This window comes from Pseudophryne corroboree (genome assembly GCF_028390025.1).
Source record: "Pseudophryne corroboree isolate aPseCor3 chromosome 3 unlocalized genomic scaffold, aPseCor3.hap2 SUPER_3_unloc_22, whole genome shotgun sequence".
Classification (NCBI taxonomy): domain Eukaryota; kingdom Metazoa; phylum Chordata; class Amphibia; order Anura; family Myobatrachidae; genus Pseudophryne; species Pseudophryne corroboree.
In genome coordinates, this window is record NW_026967511.1 from 1,384,226 (window position 1) to 1,403,817 (window position 19,592).

Here is a 19,592-nt window from a genome sequence, read left to right on the forward strand (position 1 = left end):
GTGGCCTGAGCAGTCTCCAGGTGTGCTGCCATAGAAGCAGCGCCAGGCCCGCCAGTGTTTTGCCGCTACTGAGGCCCTGGAACGATCAATACTGGTGGGTTTAGTGGATGCAGAGCCAGTTCTTGGGGGGGGGGGGGGGGGGGGGGGGGGCTCTCGCCCCCGTCTGCGTGGCTTCATCTGTATGACATCTAGGTTTATGACAGTCGGCCAGCGCATTTAGAGGAAAAGGAGGGATTTGAAAGATCCCTGTCCAGGGATTTCTACTGAAAGAAGTCCAAAGGCTTCTTTGGCAACACCATTTATAGAGCTTTGTGCAATAAAAAAAAAGGGGGGGAAAAAAAAGAAAAGGTAAAAACTCTGAAAACTGCATTTTTCTTTTTAGTGCAGCTTAGTGTTGATACATCCCACCTGTGTGTGCACATGTACACTGCAAAATGTGTTTAATGCATGTCTACAAACTCACTCACAGGTTACAGTAAAAGCACTGATGAAACTAGAGCTGCCTGGGAGATTGCAAGGCAGCCATTCCTGGTCATCTACCTTCAAGAAACATGCCTGTCTGTATGGGTCAAACAGCACCAGACCCTGCAGAAAGTTGGCACTGGAAGGCACCAATAGCCATGTGGCAGCCACGACCTGGTGTCCAAACCTCCAGCCACTTACCTGGGTGAGACAGGGCAGGGAGTACATTCTGCCTGGTGGTGTGTGCAGATTAGCCCAGGTGTAGTGTGACCAGGGAGAGGGGACAGGATCACGTGATGTTGCTATTACTTATCTAACTCTGCAAAGTGCATCTCCTAGAGCTGAACTTTTAGCAGCTTCCTCCCCCAGGACCCCTGAAAAGCCCCCAGTCCTGGATGCCTGCTTTATGCAGGATCTGTGTTATTAGCCCAGCAGTTCTAGGATCGGAGCTGCAGCAGATTAATTTTACAGATACTGCTGCCCTCCCCACCACCTCTGACCTCCTATCCTCCGTTCACAGGGGGTCATTCCGAGTTGATCGCAGCAGGATTTTTGATAGCAATTGGGCAAAACCATGTGCACTGCAGGGGGGGCAGATATAACATTTGCAGAAAGAGTTAGATTTGGGTGGGTTATTTTATTTCTGTGCAGGGTAAATACTGGCTGCTTTATTTTTACACTGTAAATTAGATTGCAGATTGAACACACCCCACCCAAATCTAACTCTCTCCGCACATGTCATATCTGCCCTCACCCCCCCCCCCCCCCCTGCAGTGCACATGGTTTTGCCCAATTGCTAACAAAAATCCTGCTGCGATCAACTTGGAATTACCCCCACAGAACAGCAGCTAACCATGCAAAAAAGCTAATCTGTTCTTAGATGAAAGGCTCCTGGGGGGTGAGTACGGATAAGGAGACAGTGGGAGCAGGAGAATGAGACTGGCCAGAAGAGCTGCCATGCAGTGCTGATATATATTGAACTCACCGTCGTCACAACGCACAAGGGATCCGCGGCTTGGCATGTCAGATAGGAGAACGTTTAGAAAGGGTTTAGGGGGCGGGTCTGTTTAGAGAGAGATTCACCTCATTGGTCTTAAGGGCGGGACCAGCCACAGGAGCTTGGCTGAACGGAGATCGGGCTTGCCTGACAGCAGGTTCTTTATGCTGCATCAGGTGAGTGGTGGCCGATCAGTATGCACAGACACAGTGTATACCAAGCTGTGCCCCCTGCACCCCCCATGCTGTCACAGCCTTGTTATGACGCCATTCTATCCCCTGGCTGCGGGTCTACTGCATTCACCTTCTACTGTCACTTATCCACTGTTTTCTCCTGGGCAGCCTCAGCGGGCCGCCCCTTCAGATCCCCCGCCCATAGGCAGCTGCCTAAAGCTGCCTAATGGGAGCGCCGGCCCTGGGTGTGACTATGGGCCTAAAATTGGGATCCATAAAAGTCCAGATTTCGGCCCTGTCTATTTTCTTTCAAAAAGAACTGGCTTCACTGCCTGAAGTTCAGACGTTTGTTAAGGGAGTGCTGCATATTCAGCCCCCTTTTGTGGCTCCGGTGGCACCTTGGGATCTCAACGTGGTGTTGGATTTCCTGAAATCCCATTGGTTTGAGCCACTTAAGACCGTGGAGTTAAAATATGTCACGTGTAAAGTGGTCATGTTATTGGCCTTGGCTTCGGCCAGGCGGGTGTCAGAATTGGCGGCTTTGTCGTGTAAAAGCCCATATCTGATTTTCCATATGGACAGGGCAGAATTGAGGACTCGTCCCCAATTTCTTCCTAAGGTAGTATCAGCGTTTCATTTGAACCAACCTATTGTGGTGCCTGCGGCTACTCGGGACTTGGAGGATTCCAAGTTGCTGGACGTAGTCTGGGCCCTGAAAATTTATGTTTCCAGGACGGCTGGAGTCAGAAAAACTGACTCGCTATTTATCCTGTATGCACCCATCAAGCTGGGTGCTCCTGCTTCTAAGCAGACTATTTGCTCACTAGATCTGTAGCACGATTCAGCTTGCGCATTCTACGGCTGGACTGCCGCATCCTAAATCAGTAAAAGTCCATTCCACAAGGAAGGTGGGCTCTTCTTGGGCGGCTGCCCGAGGGGTCTCGGCTTTACAACTTTGCCGAGCTGCTACTTGGTCGGGTTCAAACACTTTTGCAAAATTCTACAAGTTTGATACCCTGGCTGAGGAAGACCTTGAGTTTGCTCATTCGGTGCTGCAGAGTCATCCGCACTCTCCCGCCCATTTGGGAGCTTTGGTATAATCCCCATGGTCCTTACGGAGTACCCAGCATCCACTAGGACGTCAGAGAAAATAAGAATTTACTCACCGGTAATTCTATTTCTCGTAGTCCGTAGTGGATGCTGGGAGCCCGTCCCAAGTGCAGACTCTCTGCAATACATGTATATAGTTATTGCTTAACTAAAGGGTTATTGTTATGAGCCATCTGTTGAATGAGGCTCAGTTGTTGTTCATACTGTTAACTGGGTATAGTTATCACAAGTTGTACGGTGTGATTGGTGTGGCTGGTATGAGTCTTAAGGGCCCTACACACTTAAAGATTATCTGTCCAATCTGGCTGATTGGAAAGAAAATCTGGCAATGGCTGGGAGCAAATGACAATCAACAATTTGCTACCAAAATCAAGAAAATGGACAAAAACATTTCAGATAAATTGGTTTAAAGAAACAAACTTAACCAATTTGTCTTAAAGTCCATTTTTGTCTGTTTTCCAATGTTTGAGAGCAAATAGTCAATTGCCATTTGCTCCCAGACATTGCCAGATTTTCTTTCCAATCAGCCAGATTGGACAGATAATCTTTTAGTGTGTAGGGCCCTTTACCCTGGATTCCAAATCCTTTCCTAGTAATGTCAGCTCTTCCAGGCACAGTTTCCCTAACTGAGGTCTGGAGGAGGGGCCGTGCACACCAGATATAGGCCCTCATTCCGAGTTGTTCGCTCGTTCTTTTTCATCGCATCGCAGTGAAAATCCGCTTAGTACGCATGCGCAATGTTCGCACTGCGACTGCGCCAAGTAACTTTGCTATGAAGATAGGATTTTTACTCACGGCTTTTTCATCGCTCCGGCGATCGTAATGTGATTGACAGGAAATGGGTGTTACTGGGCGGAAACACGGCGTTTTATGGGCGTGTGGCTGAAAACGCTACAGTTTCCGGGAAAAACGCAGGAGTGGCCGGAGAAACGGTGGGAGTGCCTGGGCGAACGCTGGGTGCGTTTGTGACGTCAAACCAGGAACGACAAGCACTGAACTGATCGCAGATGCCGAGTAAGGTTGAAGCTACTCTGAAACTGCTAATAAGTTTGTGATCGCAATATTGCGAATACATCGGTCGCAATATTAAGAAGCTAAGATTCACTCCCAGTAGGCGGTGGCTTAGCGTGTGTAACTCTGCTAAAATCGCCTTGCGAGCGATCAACTCGGAATGAGGGCCATAGTACCTAATCTTTGTTTTAAGAGTGCCCAGTCTCCTGCGGAGCCTGTCTAATACCCCCATGGTCCTTACTGTTAGGCGCCGGGGTCCGCGCGGCCGTGCGGCCCGGCGCCTAGCAACCAGGGACGCCGGGCGCGTACAGCCGCCGGCTCCCTGGCAACGCTGACGCCGGGCGCACGCAGCCGCTCGAGACCTTAGCAACGGGGACGCCACGTTCGGGCCGCGTTCCCCGTTGCTGGGTCTGTTGTAATCAAATCTGGGTGTGCTGGCCGTGCAGCATGCAGCTGCACGGCATTTAGTGTAATTACCAGTCTGGCTCCTGATTGGGGAGCTCACAGTTATAGGCTCCCTTTTGACTTCTCACAGACGCCGGTGATAGCTTCCTGTTTGCCTGATTCTGCTGCAGAGAGTTCCCAGTCCCGGTCTATCCGTTTGTTCCTGTTCTCAGTGATCCAGTACTCGGAAGTTACCATCTGTTCCTGGAGTCTGACCGAGCACCGTTAACATCTGGTGGTGTTCGTGAGTCGCGGCGCAGCCGTGTGTTGCGGCTTGTCCGCTATAATTTATTATTTTGTTTATATTGCGTTCTGGAGCTTTGCGGAGGATTCCGCTTCCACAAGATCCACTCTGGTGTCCAGCGGTGCCGGATAGGAGTGTCGGATCAGTGGATCCTTGGTTGTCCTTTTCCCTGGCGGCTAGTCCGCACATACCTTTTGATTTAGTTAAGTTAGCTTGTAACCCCTGGCTTGGTTGCTTAGTCAGAGGGCCCCTTGTTATCACCCTGTCTCGGACTTCCCCTTGTCTCCCATTAAGACCTGCGGGGGCATCGGGGTTGGGCAGACATAATCCGCCCTTCGAACGCGGCTGCCATGGGCTCAAGCAACCATAGTCTCGCAGGGGATTTCTGATAACACGGGCGAGACAACGGAGTTAGGGCGCCAGGGGTTACTAGGCTCTCCAGCTCCCACAACCTGTATATTGTTCCTGTACTCAGATCCCTGCCATATGATCTTCTCCAGTCTGGAGTACAGGAATCGTAACATTATCACCGGCCAGACAAAAAAAAAAAATTTCAACAGGAGTTAATTTTTTCACTTATCCAGTTGGGAGAATTTTGTCGGCCTCATGAATCCCACCAGTGTTGGGCCAAATCCTGGCCAGTTTCTAGTAAGTCAGATTCAGGAACTTACCCAGATGGTTCAAGATCTGTCCCTCCGGGTGAGCTCACAGGAAGATCTCTTACGGACTTCCCCGAGGGTCATCCCTGAACCAAAAATGCATCTGCCTGACCGTTTTTCTGGGGATAGAAAACAGTTTTTTAATTTTAAAGAGTCTTGTAAACTGTATTTTCGTTTAAGACCAGTCTCCTCAGGTACGGAGGCTCAGCGGGTTGGAATTATAATTTCTCTGCTTCAGGGGGATCCTCAGACCTGGGCTTTTGGTTTAAAGACAGACGATCCGGCCTTATAGTCTGTAGACGCCTTTCTAAAATCGTTAGGGCTATTGTATGACGACCCTGATAGAGAGGCGTCCGCAGAAAGTCAGTTGCGTGCTCTAAGACAGGGTAGGAATCCTGCAGAGAATTATTGTACGGAGTTTTGCCGTTGGTCGAACGACTGTGGCTGGAATGACCCTGCCCTGCGCAGTCAGTTTCGCCTCGGCTTATCTGAATCTATAAAAGACAGCCTCCTTCAGTATCCCGCTCCTGAGACCCTTGATAAACTCATGGAGCTCTCTATTAAAATAGATCGTCGGCTCAGAGAGCGGAGGACTGAAAAAGGGGCATCTGTAGTTTCTTTTCCCTGTGTTCCTTCCGTTCCTGTAGACATAGAGGAGCCTATGCAGATTGGTCTCTCCAAATTGTCTCCGGAGGAAAGAAACAGGAGGCAAAATTCTGGTCTGTGTTTGTACTGCGGAGGTAAGGGACATTTTGCCCGTAGTTGCCCAATCAAGTCGGGAAACTTCCTGACCAAGTGAATAGTGAGGGGGTTCACTTTGGTCTACAGCTCATCTCCTCAAATAATTCACTGTTGGTTCCTGCTAAAGTTTCTTATGACAGCCTCTGTTCCTCGGTCTCTGCTTTTGTGGACAGTGGAGCTGCAGGAAACTTTATGGACTTAACATGGGCCAAGGCCTTAGGTATTCCTCAGCTAACCTTAGGTAGGTGTATCACCATGCATGGTTTAGATGGGAGTCCCTTATCCAATGGGGTTATTTCTCTATGTACCCCTCCAGTTTTGCTCTCGGTGGGAGCTCTACATTCTGAAAAGATTGAGTTTTTTCTTACCCATTGTCCAGCAGTTCCTGTGGTTCTGGGTCACCCTTGGCTGGCCTTTCATAATCCCATCATAGATTGGCAGTCTGGGGAGATCCTACAATGGGGTACCATCTGTGATAAAGAATGTATTACACTTCCTATCCGAGTAGCTGCTGCCAGGTCCGCACATATTCCTGGAGAATACCAGGATTTTTTGGATGTGTTTTCCAAGGGCAATGCTGATATTTTGCCTCCCCATAGGCCTTATGATTGTACCATTGAATTAATTCCTGGTGCCACGTTGCCTAAAGGAAGGTTATATGCATTGTCTGGTCCTGAAACGGTGGCCATGAATGAGTATGTGAAAGAAAGTCTTGAGAAAGGGTTTATCAGGCCATCTAAGTCCCCTTTGAGTGCAGGTTTCTTCTTCGTAGAGAAGAAGGATGGTTCTCTCAGACCCTGCATTGACTTTCGAGCCTTGAATAAGATCTCAGTAAAGAATACTTACCCCCTGCCGCTGATCTCTGTCCTTTTTGATCAGCTACGTTCGGCTGTTATTTTTTCTAAGATTGACCTGAGAGGAGCATATAATCTCATTAGAATCAGGTCAGGGGATGAGTGGAAAACGGCATTCAGCACTCAATCAGGCCACTATGAGTATCTGGTCATGCCATTCGGCCTATCTAACGCTCCGGCAGTCTTTCAGGATCTCATTAATGATGTGCTCCGTGAGTTTCTGGGAAGATTCGTCGTGGTCTATTTAGACGACATTTTTATATATTCTGACTCTGCAGAACAACATGTTACCCAGGTGCGTCAGGTGCTTAAGAAATTATGTGAAAACCACTTGTATGCCAAACCGGAGAAGTGTGAATTTCACGTCACGGAGGTATCCTTTTTAGGGTACATTATTTCCCCTCGGGGATTCCGAATGGAACCTAAGAAGCTCCAAGCCATCCTGAGTTGGGCGCAACCCACTAACTTAAAAGCAATTCAGCGCTTTTTAGGGTTTGCAAACTACTATAGAAGGTTTATTCACTCTTTCTCTGACCTAGTTGCTCCCATTGTGGCACTCACTAAGAAGGGAGCAGATCCTACCAATTGGTCATGTGAAGCTAAAGCATCTTTTCAGGCCTTGAAACAAGCCTTTGTCTCAGCCCCTGTCCTTAGACATCCCAACCCAGAATTGCCTTTCATCGTTGAGGTAGATGCCTCGGAGGTTGGAGTAGGGGCTATCCTTTCTCAGAAGGATCCAGATTCCCTTGAGTTACATGTGCCTTTATGTCCAGGAAATTCTCGTCTGCTGAATCCAACTACGATGTTGGTAATCGGGAGTTGCTGGCTATTAAATGGGCTTTTGAGGAGTGGAGACATTGGCTTGAAGGAGCGACCCATACCATTTCAGTTTTGACTGATCACAAAAATCTTCAATACATTGAATCAGCTAAGCGACTGAATGCCCGACAGGCTCGTTGGGCTTTATTTTTTACTCGTTTCAAATTCTTTATCACCTTCAGACCTGGTTCCAAGAATACCAAGGCAGATGCCCTCTCACGTAGTTTTCTTCCCGTTCAAGACAACAGTCCTGTTACTCCCATACTTCCGCCTTCAGTCATTCAGGCAGGTCTCACACAGGATGTTTTTTCTCAATTGAAGCTGCTTCAACATCAAGCTCCGGGAAATACTCCTGCTGGTCGTCTTTTTGTTCCTGAGTTTTTGAGAGCAACTGTTTTGGAGGAATTTCATGATAGCAAAGTTGCAGGGCATCTGGGAGTCGCTAAAACTTTGGAATTGGTATCCCGCTCAGTGTGGTGGCCTGGTCTTTCTAAAGACATTAAAGAGTTTGTTTTTTCGTGTCAGGTCTGTGCACAGCATAAAGTTCCCCGTTCTTTGCCTATTGGTCAACTTATGCCATTGAATGTTCCTCTTAGACCATGGTCGCATATCTCCATGGATTTTGTGGTGGATCTCCCTCTGTCAGCTGGATGCACAGTCATATGGGTGGTAGTGGACCGTTTTAGTAAGATGGCTCATTTTATTGGTCTTCCCCGATTGCCATCTGCTCAGGGATTGGCAGTCTTGTTCCTCCGTCATGTTTTCAGACTCCATGGGTTACCCACTGATATTGTTTCTGACAGGGGTCCACAATTCATTGCACAATTTTGGAAGTCTTTTTGTGCTTCGTTAAAAATGAAATTATCATTAACCTCCGGTTATCATCCACAATCAAATGGACAGACTGAGCGCGAGTGAACCAATCCCTAAAACAATATTTACGTTTGTACTCGGCCAAACTCCAAAATGACTGGTCTGAGTTTCTTCCATTGGCAGAGTTTGCTTATAATAATGCCTGTCATTCCTCCACCAATGTATCTCCATTTTTTGCAGTTTTTGGTTTCCACCCCAGAGCTAATTCATTTTTCCAACATTCCTCTGTCTCCTCTCTGGCCCTGACCTCTCATCTTAAACTTATTTGGAAAAGAGTGCACATTGCTCTCAGAAAAGCAGCTTTCAGAGAAAAAGATTTTTCTGACAGGCTCCGGCGGCCGTGCACTTTTAAAGTAGGAGACAGGGTGTGGCTGTCGACTCGCAATATCAAACTTCGACAAACCTCAGCCAGATTGGGTCCTAGATTTATTGGACCATTTCTCATTATCAAGAAAGTCAATCCAGTTGCTTTCCGGTTACAGCTACCAAAAACTTTACGGATCGGAAATACCTTCCATTGCTCTTTGCTCAAACCATATGTTTCATCTAGCAGATTTCCTCGTAAAAGACCTCAGGGGAGATCACCAGTTAATGTACAGGGTCAGCAGGAGTTCTTGGTTGAGAAGGTTCTCGATTCCAAGTTGTCCCGGGGTCGGCTCTATTTTTTGGTGCATTGGAGAGGTTATGGTCCTGAGGAAAGGTCGTGGGTCCTTGATGAGGACCTTCATGCCCCAAGACTCAAAAGGGCATTTTTTCAAGAATTTCCTCAGAAACCCGGATTTAGGGGTTCCTTGACCCCTCCTCAAGGGGGGGGTACTGTTAGGCACCAGGTTCCGCGCGGCTGTGCGGCCCGGCGCCTAGCAACCAGGGACGCCGGGCGCGTACAGCCGCCGGCTCCCTGGCAACGCTGACGCCGGGCGCACGCAGCCGCTCGAGACCTTAGCAACGGGGACGCCACGTTCGGGCCGCGTTCCCCGTTGCTGGGTCTGTTGTAATCAAATCTGGGTGTGCTGGCCGTGCAGCATGCAGCTGCACGGCATTTAGTGTAATTACCAGTCTGGCTCCTGATTGGGGAGCTCACAGTTATAGGCTCCCTTTTGACTTCTCACGGACGCCGGTGATAGCTTCCTGTTTGCCTGTGTCTGCTGCAGAGAGAGTTCCCAGTCCCGGTCTATCCGTTTGTTCCTGTTCTCAGTGATCCAGTACTCGGAAGTTACCATCTGTTCCTGGAGTCTGACCGAGCACCGTTAACATCTGGTGGTGTTCGTGAGTCGCGGCGCAGCCGTGTGTTGCGGCTTGTCCGCTATAATTTATTATTTTGTTTATATTGCGTTCTGGAGCTTTGCGGAGGATTCCGCTTCCACAAGATCCACTCTGGTGTCCAGCGGTGCCGGATAGGAGTGTCGGATCAGTGGATCCTTGGTTGTCCTTTTCCCTGGCGGCTAGTCCGCACATACCTTTTGATTTAGTTAAGTTAGCTTGTAACCCCTGGCTTGGTTGCTTAGTCAGAGGGCCCCTTGTTATCACCCTGTCTCGGACTTCCCCTTGTCTCCCATTAAGACCTGCGGGGGCATCGGGGTTGGGCAGACATAATCCGCCCTTCGAACGCGGCTGCCATGGGCTCAAGCAACCATAGTCTCGCAGGGGATATCTGATAACACGGGCGAGACAACGGAGTTAGGGCGCCAGGGGTTACTAGGCTCTCCAGCTCCCACAACCTGTATATTGTTCCTGTACTCAGATCCCTGCCATATGATCTTCTCCAGTCTGGAGTACAGGAATCGTAACACTTACGGAGTACCCAGCATCCACTATGGACTACGAGAAATAGAATTACCGGTGAGTAAATTCTTATTTTTATGTGTTCCATCTATAGTAGTTTATGTTGTTTTTTGGTGGTACGTGGCTGTGTACCGGCTTCTTCTTCATGTCTGGTGCTTTCTGGAACACTACTTTTGGCTATGGAGGTATGATATCTGCTTTTGTGTCATCTTGAAGTATTGGACAGTGTTTGTTTATGATCTTTTTAATCTGATTTGCTTGTTTTGTGTATTGTGTTAGGAAAAGGATCTCTTCTTTGTGTTTTCTGTTCTGATCTCTTTTTGTATTGTAGGGCGGGAGGCCTATCATTTCCCTTAACCATGGTATATGCTGTCTGTACCTTTTCTGTATCGTACTGTTTCTCTCTAAAATTTTAAACTTACTTCTTGTCCTTGTGTCTCAATCGCTGACTCGGGAGCAGTTCCTCCTGAGTATTTTGAATTGGCCAAATGGGACACTGTTCAACTAGTTTGTGTGGTGGCAGCTGGAGGTTAGCATGAAGCTATGGACGTCCACTGGTTTGGTGAACGTGTTGGTGTGTATTCCGTTATCTGTGATGAATATGTATTGAGGTCATTCGTACCACAGATTTGGTTTCTTGACCTCATTGTCCTGGACTTCTGATCATTGTGATCTATGCACTTCTTGTGTTCCCTCTAAAAGCACTGTTCGGAAATCTGCACTTTATCTTCTCTCTCCAGTGTATGGAGGCAGCGCTGATATTCTGTGGGATACAACTGTTGGCATAGGCTTTGCTAAAAAAAAAAAGGATTTTAACATACCTACCGGTAAATCCTTTTCTCGTAGTCCGTATAGGATGCTGGGGTCCATTTTAGTACCATGAGGTATAGACAGGTGTGCAGGAGCCTTCGGCACTTTTAAGACTTTTTAACAGTGTGAACTGGCTCCTCCCTCTATGCCCCTCCTCCAGACCCCAGTATAGGAACTGTGCCCGAGGAGATGGACAACTTCGAGAGAAGGATTAACATTAAGCAAGTGGCGAGATTCACACCAGCTCACACCGCCCAATCATTTATCATACAGGATAAACAATGCTTCTGTTTTCCTTATACAAGCTGTTCTCGTGATAGATGTCTTCAAAGCCTTGATAACATTCAACGACTTGGAAACAGCTGAGGTGTCGGAAGCCACTGGCACCACAATAGGTTGGTTCACATGAAAGGAAGAAACAACCTTTGGAAGAAATTGCTGACGCATTCTTAGTTCAGCCCTATCTTCATGAAAGATCAAATAAAGGCTCTTGTGAGACAAGGCCCCTAACTCAGACACCCTTCTGCCGGATGCCAAGGCCAGCAGCATGACCACTTTCCAAGTCAGAAACTGTAACTCCACCTCTTTCAGAGGTTCAAACCAATCCGATTTAAGGAACTGCAACACCACGTTAAGATCCCATGACGCTGCAGGTGCCACAAATGGTGGTTGGATGCGTAGAACCCCCTTCACGAACGTCTGAACCTCAGGAAGGGAAGCCAACTGTCTCTGAAAGAAAATGGACAAGGCCGAAATTTGGACCTTGATAGATCCCAATCTTAAACCTGCATTCACACCAGCCTGTAGAAATAGAAGATGTCCTAATAGAAACTCCACCACAGGAGAATTCTTGGACTCGCACCAAGATACATATTTTCTCCAAATGTCATAATGTCTAGACGTCACTCCCTTCCTGGCCTGAATAAGTGTGGGAATGATTTAGTTGGAAATACCCTTTCGGGCTAGGATCTGGTGCTCAACAGCCATGCCGTCAAACGTAGCCACGATAAGTCTTGATAAACCAACGGCCCCTGCTGAAGCAGGTGCTCGCAAAGATGCCGAAAATCTTCTATCAGTAACTCCTGAAGATCTGGATACCAAGCCCTTCTTGGCCAGTCTGGGACAAGGAGGATCACCCGAACCTTTGTTCTTCTTATGATCTTGAGAAGTTTCGGTATTAGTGGAAGTGGAGGGAACACATATACTGGCTGGAAATCCCACTGGGTCACCAGTGCATCCACCGCTATTGCTTGTGGGTCTCTTGACCTGGAACAATATTTTGGAAGCTTCTTGTTGAGACGAGATGCCATCATGTCTACTTGAGGAACGCCCCAGCAACTTGCTACGTCCGCAAAGACTTCTTGGTGGAGGCCCCATTCTCCTGGATGGAGATCGTGTCTGCTGAGGAAGTCCGCTTCCCAGTTTTCCACTCCCCAAATAAAGATTGCTGACAGAGCTTTTGCATGTCTTCCTGCCCAGGGTAGTATTTTTGTCACCTCTGTCATTGCCGCTCTGCTTTTCGTTCCTCCCTGATGGTTTATGTAAGCTACTGCTGTTACATTGTCTGACTGGATCTGTATGGGACGATATTGAAGAAGATGCGCCGCTTGAAGGCAGTTGTAAACGGCTCTCAACTTCAGAATGTTTATGTGAAGAAGTGTTTCTTGACTTGACCATCTTCTTTGGAAGCTTTGCGTGACTGCTCCCCAACCTCAGAGACTTGCATCCGGGGTCACTAGGATCCAGGCTTGAATCCTGAACCTGGATTTGTCCAGGACGTGAGAACTTTGTTGCCACCACAGGAGCGAAATTCTGGCTTTTGTTGACAGGCTTATGGTGCATGTGTAGATGCGATCCGGACCACTTGTCCAGTAGTTCCCATTGGAACACCCTGGCATGAAATCGGCCATATTGTAGAGCCTCGTAGGCCGCTACCATCTTTCCCAGCAGGCGAATGCACTGCTGAATCGACACATGTGCTGGTTTCAAAACTTTTTTGACCATCCTCTGGATCTCCAGAGCCTTTTCCACTGGTCAAAATACTTTCTGTATCTCGGTGTCCAGTATCATTCCCAGAAATGATAACCTCATTGTTGGTTTCAATTCTGATTTTGGAAGGTTTATGATCCAACCGTGCTGTTGAAGCACCGTCAGGGATAGTGTAATGTTTTGCACTAACTTCTCCCTGGATCTTTCTTTTATCAGGAGATCGTCCAGGTAAGGAATTATGTTGACTCCTTTCTTGCAAAGGAGAACCATCATCTCTGCCATCACCTTGGTGAATATTCTCGGAGCTGTGGAGAGTCCTAATGGCAATGTCTGGAACTGGTAGTGGCAGTCCTTGAACCACAAACCTCAGGTATGCTTGATTAGAGGGTAAATGAGAACATGCAAATAAGCATCCTTGATGTCCACCGACACAATAAATTCCTTCTCCTCCAAGCTGGAAATCACCGCTCTCAGGGACTCCATCTTGAATTTGAACCTTTTTTAGATAAAGATTCAGGGATTTTAGGTTCAAAATTGGTCTGACCGAGCCATCCGGCTTCGGTACCACAAACAGGCTTGAATAAAATCCTTCTTCCTGTTGTAGTGCAGGAACTAAGGTAATTACTTTGTCTTGACATAATTTCTGTATTGCGTCCAGTACATTTCTTCTGACTTGAACAGAAACTGGTAAGGCGGATTTGAAAATTCCGCATGGGGGAGATCTTGAAACTCTAACTTGTAACCTTGGGATACTATTTGTAGTATCCAAGGATCCAGATCTGATTGTACACAGACCTGACTGAAGATATTTAGACGCGCCCCCACCTGATAATACTCCCATGGGGGAGTCCCAGCGTCATGCTGTGGTTTTAGCAGAGGTAGCGGTTGACTTCTGCTCCTGCGATCCTGATGGTGTTGTAGGTTTCCTACCTCTTCCCTGCCCTCTTCCTGTGAAGGGAGTACCTTTGGCTTTTTTGTGTTTGCTGGGCCGAAAGGACTGCATCGTATGTGAATGATATGCTTTCTTAGCGGGTGCCGCTGCAGAAGGAAGAAATGCTGATTTGCCTGAGGTGGTTGTCGAAATCATGGCATCCACCTGATCTCCAAATAGGGCCTCACCCTTGTAGGGGAGCGCTTCAATATTCCTCTTGGATTCCGCATCTGCATTCCATGGACGAATCCACAGTGCTCTGCGAGCTGAAATCACCATAGCTGAGGATTTTGAACCTAACAAACCAATATCCTTCATAGCTTCCAACAAGTATTCTGCAGAACACTTTATGTGACCGAGAGTTAAGACCATTTCATCCTTATCAACTGTGTCAATATTTGCTAACAAGTTGTCTGACCATTATTCCACAGTGTTACCCACCCATGCACAAGCAATCGTGGTCCTAAGTAACATTCCGGTAAGCATATAAAGGGACTTAAAGGTTGTCTCTAACTTACGGTCAGCTGTGTCCTTTAAAGAAGCCGACCCTGGGGCAGGTAAAATAATTTTCTTAGACATCCTAGAAATTGAGGTGTCTACCATGGGGGGGTTACTCCCATTTTTTCCTGTCTTCTTCAGGAAAAGGGTACGCTCAGTGTTGTTATGAGAAGACAGCGTCCATAAGAAAATGGCGCTGAGTGAGTGCTCTGGAAAGTCTGAGAAGCCCTGCCCCCTGAAATGGCACGATTCTGCCTCAGCAATAGAGAATTTTTATACTGGGCGGGGTATGTAAGCCAGCGGCTAACATGTATTTACTATGTGGCCAGTGAGAGTAAGGATTTTCATGCCGCTCAGAGCACACCCCCCCCCCATGTGCCCTGCATCTTGTGCGTACTGAGACATGACTGCGCAGCGTTCTGCCGCTGCGTTTTACCTGTGAGCCGCCAACGATGACCGGAGGGCCCTTCTCTTGCAGGTCTCCGGTAATATACTCACCACTCTTCTGACTTCTGGCTCTGTTTAGGGGGGTGGCGGCAGTGCTGTGGGAGTGAGCGCTAGCCATGCTTGGGCTATGTTCAGTACCCTTCAGGAGCTAATGGTGTCCTGTCAGCGGAAGCAGAGCCATGAAACTAAAGAAGTTGGTTCCTACTTCCTCCCCCTAAGTCCCACGAAGCAGGGAAGCTGTTGCCAGCAGCTTCTGTGTAAAATAATAAACCTAATAAAGTCTTTTTTAGTAGAACTCTGTAGAGCTCCACTAGTGTGCGTCCAGTCTCATCGGGCACATTTTCTAAACTTAGGTCTGGAGGAGGGGCATAGAGGGAGGAGCCAGTTCACACTGTTAAAAAGTCTTAAAGTGCCGAAGGCTCCTGTGGACCTGTCTATACGCCATGGTACTATAATAGACCCCAGCTCTCTCTAGGACGTAAGAGAAAGGTTGTTCTCATGAGTCAATGAATCCAGACCAGAATTGGCGATTTTTGTAAAAAAATGTTATATATAAAGTTTTTTGGGAAGACAAATGTATTTTTCTTGTTTAGTTATTATTATTATATTTTATTTATAAGGAGCTACAAGTGTTTTGCAGCGCCGTACAAAGGACAGTACAGGGAAACAAAAATTAGCATTACAGTGAATAACAAAAATAGAGTACAGGTAACAAAGAGCACCACAATTCTCATACATAATACAGCCAAGATATAAGTAGTGAGACAGTGATCATTGTACTACTTGGGGCTGGCGGCCATAGATAGAGATGAGCCTTTACCAGTAGGAGAAAAAGCAGGTAAAGATGGTCGCTGAGTAGGAGAGAGATGGTTAATGGTTGTTAATGTAAATGTCATTTTGTGTAACATATTTTTGTAAAAATCAGAGGGTCAGTGAGACGTTATGGAGCAAAAGTATCATTTACTATTTGCTACTAATTCCCCCAAAACAACCGGACCTCCCAAATGTAAGTAGAAGGTACTGCAGCAGGTATCTCCCATACCTTCATACATGGACATTTCCAGGCAAGGGTCAGGTAAGTTTATTTTAAATACAACAACCCTAATTCACCTACAAGTAAAAAACAAAAACAAACATTTGAACAGACATAATTTATTTAAAACCAACAAATAAATAGTTTTATTATTTACACAGAAAGAGACCTCCCCCCCCAGTAATATCATCCCACTATTGAAATGAGCTGCCAAAATGGCACCAGAAATTCTTTGCTCTTAAACTACTTTATTTCATATCTTTAATACACAGATTTTTGTCTATATTTTAAACTTCAAAAATACTTTATTCTGCACAACAGCCTATGGGGGTCATTCACACACAGCCGCAATAGCGGCCCGCAGCAGTTTGCTGGTGGTGGCAAAATGCACATGTGCAGCGGCCGTGCGGACACACGTTGCGGCGTCATCTCTGAGGGCTGAACATGGGTGGGCCGGGACCATTTTCTGGGGGGCTGCGTGATGTCACATCTGCATTTTCTGATTACCCCCCTATAAGCTTCCAGAGTGCACCTCATATCTCATCTTTTCCAAGTTAGTACAAATGATATGAGATCGGTAGCAGCACTACTTTCAGGATTATTACACAGAACACACAAAGGCTGACACAGCAAATAACAGTAACACATACAAGGGATTAATTAGAAATAAGGAAGCATAATCATCATCATGTCTAATTATCAACCGGTTCTGTGCGGGACCCATACACCTCTTTACTGCCTCCAGCAGCCCCTGGTACTGCACTGCGGCCATCTGTCCCGTCTCCTTCCACTACTGCCATCCGCTCTGTCTCCCCCCCACTACTGCCACCCGCCCTGTCTCCCCCCCATTACTGCCACCCACCCTGTCTCCCCCCACTGCTGCCACTGCCCTGTTTCCTCCCTGACATCTCAGCCCTGCTTGGGGATTCTTGGTACTGCTGGTAACAGTCCTTCATCTTCAGATGGAAGTAACCAGGGCAGTAAGGACACAGAAGTTGCTTCTGGTACCATGGACCCTGGTCATGTAGGGCTGGGAGAGTCAGATTATGTAATAGAGTCACAATCTTACAGGCAGTCGGTGAAGGGAGCAGAGAATGGGTGTTATGTGGCAGGAACGGGCTGGTTAGGTAACAGCCTGGCTGCTGCATTCTGTACAAGCTATAAGCTCTGCAATTCTTTTGCTAGGAGACCCAGGTAGAGGACATTGCAGTAGTCTATGTGTGATGATACAAGTGCATGTATGACTGTAGGTAGATCTGAGGGAAATAAGTGCTGGAATCTGGCTATGTTCCTCAGATGGGGATATGATTGTGGCTGATACTGATGTCTAAGTGTCACTCCACCATCCAGGACATCAAGATTCCGCACATGATCCGCATTTTGTAACTCTGAACCCACAAGCGTAAGTCTGGTTGGTAGGTAAAGCGGAGCTGTAGCCCTGTCCTTTGTTGGTGAGCTTCTATCATAAGGACCTGTTTCACCAGTACTGAGTCACAGCCAACTGGCATCACCCACACCTGGAGCTCAGCTAGACATTTAGGATTGGTATTGGGTTCTCAGTACCCGGAGAAAAAGACAGGTCATCTGTATAACAGTGGTAGATAAGGACATGACATCTGATTATTTCACCCTGCGGTAGCATGTATATTGCAAAAAGCACAGGAGATAGGATATGAACCTTGCGGAACATTACATGGCAATGATAAGTATACTCCAGAATAAAATGGTTCCTCACCTGAGTGATGTCTATTGTGTGCAAGAGCTAATTTATTTCTGAGTATGGAAATGGCTTCTCACCTGTGTGACTTCTCTGATGTCTAACAAGTTGTGATTTCCGGATAAAACATTTCCCGCACTCAGAGCAAGAAAATAGATTCTCACCTGTGTGACTTCTGTTATGTCTAACAAAATCTGATTTGTGTGCAAAACATTTCCCACACTCAGAACATGTAAATGGCTTCTCACCTGTGTGACTTCGCTGATGTGTAACAAGTTGTGATTTCCAGGAAAAACATTTTCCGCACTCAGAACATGGAAATGGATTCTCACCTGTGTGACTTCGTTGATGTGCAACAAGTTGTGATTTTTGTGTAAAACATTTCCCACACTCAGAACATGGAAATGGCTTCTCACCTGTGTGACTTCGCTGATGTCTTGCAAGTTGTGATTTCTGTGCAAAATATTTCCCACACTCAGAGCAAGAAAATGGCTTCTCACCTGTGTGAGTTCTCTGATGTATAACAAGATCTGATTTGCGTGCAAAACATTTCCCACACTCAGAACATGGAAATGGCTTCTCACCTGTGTGACTTCTCTGATGTATAATAAGATGCGATTTCTGTGTAAAACATTTCCCACACTCAGAACATGGAAATGGTGATGTACCTGTGTGACTTCTCTGATGTGCATCAAGAGTTGTTTTGTATGTAAAACATTTCCCACACTCAGAACAGGAATATGGTTTCTCACCTGTATGTATTCTCTTATGTACTACAAGAAGTGATTTGAATGTAAAACTTTTCCCACAATCAGAACATATCAGTGGCTTGTCACCTGTGTGACTTCTCTGATGTGTAACAAGATTTGATTTCCGTGTAAAACATTTCTCACACTCAGAACATGGAAATGGCCTCTCCCCTGCCTTACCTGTCTGACTGGTAATAAGCTGTGTGTTCTGTGTAAAACATTTGGCATCTGTAGAACAGGGAAACACTGTATCTACTCTCAGAGATGTAACAGATGCACCAATATCAGAGTGATCAGGAGAACATTTCCCAGGATCAGAGGGACCAGCTGATAGAGCTGGATGTATAATTGGGGTAATGGGGTTATCTCCTGGAGAATCCTGTCTACTGTCATTATCTTTTATGTCACAATCCGGGGATAACATTAGATGTCCTTCTGTGATATTCCTGCGTGTGTGTCCATCTGCTGGAAATAAAACACATTATGGAAATGTGACATTTTCTGTAACAATATTAATCTTGTAAACAATAGGAGAAGACGACTCTCTGGGACACTTAATTATAAATGTGTGTGTATAATAAAACATAACTTTTAATGAAGGCTTTATAATATTGTGTCTCAGACTATCATTGTGTCCACCCTCCTGAGAACACTCACAATAACAAATGTAATATTATAACAAGACTTAGATATATCTCTCTTGTACTGGTAACTAACCATGAAGTATAAATGGAGATGTAGTCACTCTCCAAGTCCTATGTCAGCACCAATGTAAAACAATGGATGGGGAACATATCGTATGAATTGGAGATTCTAGATGAACAATAACATTAGTCATATGAGCTGATGGATCAGAGAAATGTCTCCTAACGTTACTCCTGGAAGCATTGGTAAGGTAGCATTCCTTTATGTGTGTGCTCATACGCTGGTAAGCCTGTACATGTGTTACTCACCCTTATATAAGGTATATTGCTACAGCAGAAGAGGTGTGGAACAAGGTATTTTACACGCAATACACCTTATGATACACTGCAATCATCATCATCATCTGCTAGGTTATAATCCACTCTTACACCCCCATCATCAGTGTCTTACCTCTATTCTCTCAATAGTAATAAGGATGATGTGTGTACGGTAAGTATGATATAGAGAATTACATATCAGAATCTATACAGCTGCCGCCATACTTCTGCTTCTCATACGTGTGCTACTGGCAGCAGTGAACATCTGAGTGAGAGTGCAGGGAAGA

The 19,592-nt window shown here is 46.5% G+C and overlaps 1 protein-coding gene across 1 annotated transcript; it reads right to left on the reverse strand.

The window, feature by feature from the left end:
* Window positions 1–16,751: 16,751 nt before the first annotated feature.
* On the reverse strand, window positions 16,752–18,799 carry LOC134983730 (gastrula zinc finger protein XlCGF17.1-like). The gene has a single exon (XM_063949376.1). It carries the CDS (start codon window positions 18,765–18,767, stop codon window positions 17,640–17,642), a length of 1,128 nt encoding a protein of 375 aa, XP_063805446.1. The 5' UTR covers window positions 18,768–18,799; the 3' UTR covers window positions 16,752–17,639.
* Window positions 18,800–19,592: the final 793 nt, after the last annotated feature.

Bases quoted from the DNA above. Each gene is read 5' to 3' on its own strand.
- LOC134983730 (XM_063949376.1), bottom strand. From the start codon at position 18,767: ATGTTATCCCCGGATTGTGACATAAAAGATAATGACAGTAGACAGGAT.